Source organism: Henckelia pumila, chromosome 1 (genome assembly GCF_033568475.1).
Source record: "Henckelia pumila isolate YLH828 chromosome 1, ASM3356847v2, whole genome shotgun sequence".
Lineage (NCBI taxonomy): Eukaryota > Viridiplantae > Streptophyta > Magnoliopsida > Lamiales > Gesneriaceae > Henckelia > Henckelia pumila.
The window spans coordinates 81874731-81880034 of NC_133120.1; the positions used below are offsets into that span (position 1 = coordinate 81874731).

At 37.3% G+C, this 5304-nt stretch overlaps 1 protein-coding gene and 1 pseudogene across 1 annotated transcript; one reads left to right on the plus strand and one right to left on the minus strand.

The window, feature by feature from the left end:
- Nucleotides 1-831: 831 nt before the first annotated feature.
- Nucleotides 832-2912, plus strand: LOC140866292 (sucrose transport protein SUC8-like; annotated as a pseudogene).
- Nucleotides 2913-3392: 480 nt separating this feature from the next.
- Nucleotides 3393-5304, minus strand: LOC140875449 (uncharacterized). The gene is made up of 4 exons (XM_073279134.1): nt 5047-5304; nt 4355-4460; nt 3734-3882; nt 3393-3649 (listed from the first exon to the last, which is right to left on the minus strand). The coding sequence occupies exons 1-4, from the start codon at nt 5185-5187 to the stop codon at nt 3554-3556; spliced, it is 492 nt and encodes a 163-aa protein (XP_073135235.1). The 5' UTR covers nt 5188-5304; the 3' UTR covers nt 3393-3553.

The following is a 5304-nucleotide window of genomic DNA, read 5'->3' on the forward strand; positions in this document are numbered from 1 at the left end:
AGACAAAATTATTCTGAGGCAGGGACTGAACGTAAATTCATGTTTTGGTTTAGGGATTTATCCCCAATTCACCCATTATTATATCACAATTTTATTTTTATTTTTTAAAAAAATTAACTTAGATATGAAAGTTTAATAATAGATTTTAATTTTTTTCTTATTTCCCAAACAATCTATATTTTAAAAATATCGATTGATTTATTTAATCGACAACCATGCATGCTGTAAATCATTATTTTATGTTAATTATTTTTTGATTTGTGACAATTTTTTTTATCAAAATATTTTTATTTTTACATATAATATTTTTTCTATAATACAATAATAGGAAATAAAAGTATAAAGTGTACGTGGAAATAAAAGTTTTAGTTTGGCCTTGAAATAAATAATTTTTTTTTTAAAAAGTCATGTAATATTTTTTAAAAGAAGTCAAAAAATTGAATTTCCTGATGTGCTCCGAATGAATAATAATACTGTACAATTAGTACAACTTTTTGTTAAAATAATAATAAAAACAGTATATAAAATATAAAACAGCATAGAAACAAAAAAAAAAAAAAAAAAAAAAATCTTGAATATTTAATAATTTGTTGTTATTTGCTCGGACAAGCGGGAAATTATGGAGTTTCTACTCTCTCTCCACATGAATGGTCTACCATAGTTCTCTCCTTCGTTTACTCACTACAATTTCTATCCACTGAGCAACTTCACACACATACAAACAGAAGAAAAAGAACAACTCGTATCATTTTCCTTGTTTTGCTTGTGATGGACTTGGAGTATATATCCCTCCATTCATTTGTTGTGCATACAAAAAATGAACTTAAAATCATGGTTTTCTTAGACGTTTTCGGTGTCGATCCTGAACCTGATCTTGAGCCTTACCCTTATCCTCTTGATCACTCAAGATCCTTGAAAAAGTTAGCCTTGGTAGCTTCCATAGCCGCAGCTGTGCAATACGGCTGGGCGTTGCAGCTCTCACTTCTGACTCCATACACACAATTTTTAGGAATAAGCCATGGATGGGTCTCCTTCATTTGGTTATGTGGCCCTATAACCGGCTTGATCGTCCAACCTATTGTTGGTCAATACAGTGACCGGTGCACGTCACGTTTTGGGAGGCGGCGGCCTTTTTTCGTGTTAGGCGCCATACTCCTGTCTTTCGGCGTTCTCCTCATTGGTTTTTCTGCAGACATAGGCAAAGCTTTAGGGGATTCTCTTACATCACGGATTAAGCATAGATCAATCTTTGTATATGTCTTGGGATTTTGGTTACTGGACATTTCGAACAATACTATCCAGGGTCCATGTAGAGCCCTTCTGGCTGATATCTCTGGAGATGACGATGCCATGGTGACATTTGGAAATGCCCTCTTCGCGTTTTTCATGGCGGTGGGAAACATCATCGGGTATGCTGCAGGGGCTTACAAGGACCTTTACCACGTCTTGCCTTTCACGAAAACCGAAGCTTGCAACCTCTATTGTGCTGACCTCAAGACTTGTTTCCTCTTCTCCATTGTCTTCATAGCATCAATGGTCACGTTAGTAGTTGTTTATGTAAAGGAAGAAAGAATTGATCCACAGCAGTTAAAATATATCCAAGACAGTTCGTGTGGTGAAGAGAACCCACCGTCGCTCTTAATTCAGATAGTAACTGCAGCTAGAAGTCAATCAAGGACAATGTGGATCTTGTATACTGTAACAGCCCTGAATTGGATAGGATGCTTTCCATTTCTATTATACGATACCGATTGGATGGGGAAGGAAGTTTATGGAGGAAGTGTAAAGGGGACTCTAGTACAGATTGATCTGTATGATCGAGGGGTGCGTGCAGGGTCCTTGGGGCTACTGCTAAATGTGGTGGCACTGGGGGCTGTGTCTCTTTTCATGGATCGGTTTTTGAATTTTTTTGGTAATGCAAGGCGGTTTTGGGGAGTTGGAAACTTCATTCTCGCGATTTGCATGGGGTTGACGGTTTTGATTACTAAAATGGCAGAACATGCTAGAGAAGTTGCATTGAATACTCAAGGGGTTTCACTTGTTACTCCTCCTTTTGAAGTGAAAGCCTCTTGTTTTGCTCTTTTTGCTGCTTTCGGCATACCACAGGCGGTTAGTTCACTACCTAGCTTCATGAATTATGTCTTGTTCATGATTTAGTTGCTGTTGAATAGAAACACAAACTACTACCACTGAGTAATGGTACCATGCAAATTTGTTGATTGAACCTTTCCCATGTTTCAAGCATCGTTTCCATCTTGTGCCGTTCAGTTCGCCACACAAGATGAGAAGTATAGTTATTGCTCCTCAACAATAACTCGCCTTCAAATTTATAAAGTGCTAACTATCAGAGCTTGATACTAAATGTAGCCTACTCTGTTCTAAGAATAAATATCAAAGTTCCAGAATGAAGTTGTATCTAAACATTTCTGCAGGTCACTTACAGTATCCCTTTTGCCTTAGCTTCCATATATTCGAAAGACAGTGTAACCGGTCAAGGTATGTAAATTAGCATCGTATATTTCTATGCACTGATACATAACACAATCTACTCTGACACTATTTCGGATCAATGATTTTTCAAAAGGGCTTGCGTTAGGATTACTGAATCTGGCAATCGTAACTCCACAAGTAAGTTCCCATATCTCTTTTGCAGATTACCATTCTTTTTAATCCATGTTTACCACAAGTTTATGTTCAAACAGATGGGAGTGGCTCTGGTTAGTGGACCATTGGATGCATTATTCGGAGGTAGCAACTTGCCTGCCTTTATATTAGGAGGAACTGCAGCAGTAATGGGAGCGATTTTCGCCATGAAAATGCTACCAGTTGATTAAGAGAGTTCCACAAAAACTTTCACAATTCTTGAGCTACTATTGTCCTTGTGCCAGCACGATTTTCTTCGCAAAACATGATATTGCGCCAAACCCGATTGACGTTTCTTCTTCAATTTTATGAACCAGTTTTTAGGAGAATTCTACAGAGGTTTCTTTGTTTCTTACGTTCTTCAGTGTTTTCTCTGCTTTCGGTCTCAATTTTTTTACCGGCTAATTGTTCTCCCTTTATTTTTGCAGGGATTGGGATTAGATAAAAGGATATTGTATACTTTCTTAAAAATTGGATTTATCGTCATAATAATCGTTCAATTATATGCCGCCCTCTTGTCCAAGTTAATACAGTAGAACAAGGCTGCCATTATTTCTGCCTTTTTTTCGTTTTTATCAAGTTAAAGCTCATATTCTCAAAGCACTTTTCTGAATTCAATTTTTCAACAATAGAAGCAGCACAAAGACAACGAAGTGAGAGACTGAATACTGCAGTACCAGGAGGGGGGGAAAAATCAAAGGTAAGTTCCTAAAAAAGTAAAAAAATTATGAAAAATTCCCTCTCTCAAATACATCTAGTTGGGTTCTCGATTAAAATTAATGTGTATTCGCTTCAAAAACTGTATACTGATCACTTTTACATAATGAAGATGCAATCAGTCGCAGTTTACATGATATAACTGAAATTCAGTAGATGACATGGACAAAAAATGTAGAAACAGGGTAACAACTCAATCCTCTTTATTACTAGCTGCTCTCGCGCGATGTCTGAGCTCCGCTCGTTTCCATCTAACAATCAAATGGCACATAGAAAACAATGTGTTCACCTGCAACCATAATTAAGACAAAATATCAGGCAAAACAACAATAGGAGTAAAAGGAATATGAACTAGATTTGACCAATCGGTTACCAAGATTAGGACTGCGATCACCAACAGCGGCCCCGACCAAAGTACAGAGAGAAAAAGTCCCTGCGGGTCAAAATAATTTTGCCCTGCAAAACTTTTCCAATTTCCAGCTAGGAAATGATTAAGCCTCTCAGCGAGATAAACTCCTCCAACTGCAACAATGTAACTGCACTAAATAAATTGCTTCCGAATGTGCACATAAATGATGAAACATTCGACGTCCAAATACACATACAACACTATGTTTGCTGAGCATTGTCTTCAGCCTGCGGCTCATATTACATTGTTCTGTTTGGACACACAAGTTAGGGCGTGGGGATTGATACACATGCAACACTATATTTATTAAACATCTTCTTCAGACTACAGCTCATATCTAGGGCGTGGAACCTCTATAGTTTCTGCATCTGCCACATTAGAGACTAATATCCTACATGGTTAATTTTAACAGTTGATGCAAGTTCCTTTTGATGGCAACGGGGCAAGATCACACCCTTTTTGGAATATTAAATCTTATGGGTTTTTAACAAAGGAAAAGGATTCAATGTGAAAGAATATTATTTTCAAGAGAAAAAGATTCAATGTGCAAGAATATTATGATAAAGGAAAATACAGCCAGCTTACGTGCTAGAAGAAACAAACACATCTGAAAGTTGATGTTCTTCCTTGACAAGAAAGTTAGTAGCAGTAAGAACACATGGAAGGAAACGAGACAAATCAGCCAAGGTTCCTGGAGACAAGAAAGGATAGTCAGATATCAGACAGGCAGGATGTGCTCGTAAGGGTAAAATATAAGAACAATTCATTAAGTTTTCATGATAACTCGAAATGTTCAAATCCTTTCCCAAATCAAATCCAGTTCTCCAAATCATACCCATCAATCCAAACTCAACCTAAGAGTTATTTTGGGTATTTGATCAAATTAAAGATCCTACTTCAGAAAACACAAAAAGTTTATAAGCCTTCGACGAGGCAGCAAGGGCATTGCCAGACTTTCACCAGCTGCAGCAAGTCAAATGTAGTCACCACAGAATTACGAACCAGTTATGGTATAAAAACCTAAAATAACCTAACACTAACAAAATGTTCACTGAGACAAAGCATAAATAAAATTCGCAAAACCTCAATAAACAGATCTCCACAACAGCACCAAGATCATTAGTGCAAAGCAATTTGTCTTCTCAGATAACCTATTTTATTAAAAAGGGCATTTCTTTCTTTCAAAACGATTATGTTTGAAGTGGCAACAGGCATGTCACTCAACTTGGCAAAAAAATAGTAGCTTTAATCAGACAAAGTTGTTATCTACGCAATACCTTCCAATTAATGGCATGAAAAAAGCCCATAAAATTTTCATACGCGGGCTTGAGTCCGGAGCGTAGCTCTGCGGTGAGCTTTTCCACCAGATCTGCCATTTGATCCATGTGCGCGTTTACGGCGGATTGTAGCTCCTCCATTGTTCTTCGCTTCTCGCAACTTTTCTTGATTTCAGATTCACTTGAACTTGAACACCTCCTCTTCTACTATTTATGAGATTCCTCGCTTTTCTGGCACGTTTGAGAAAGTTCTTCCAC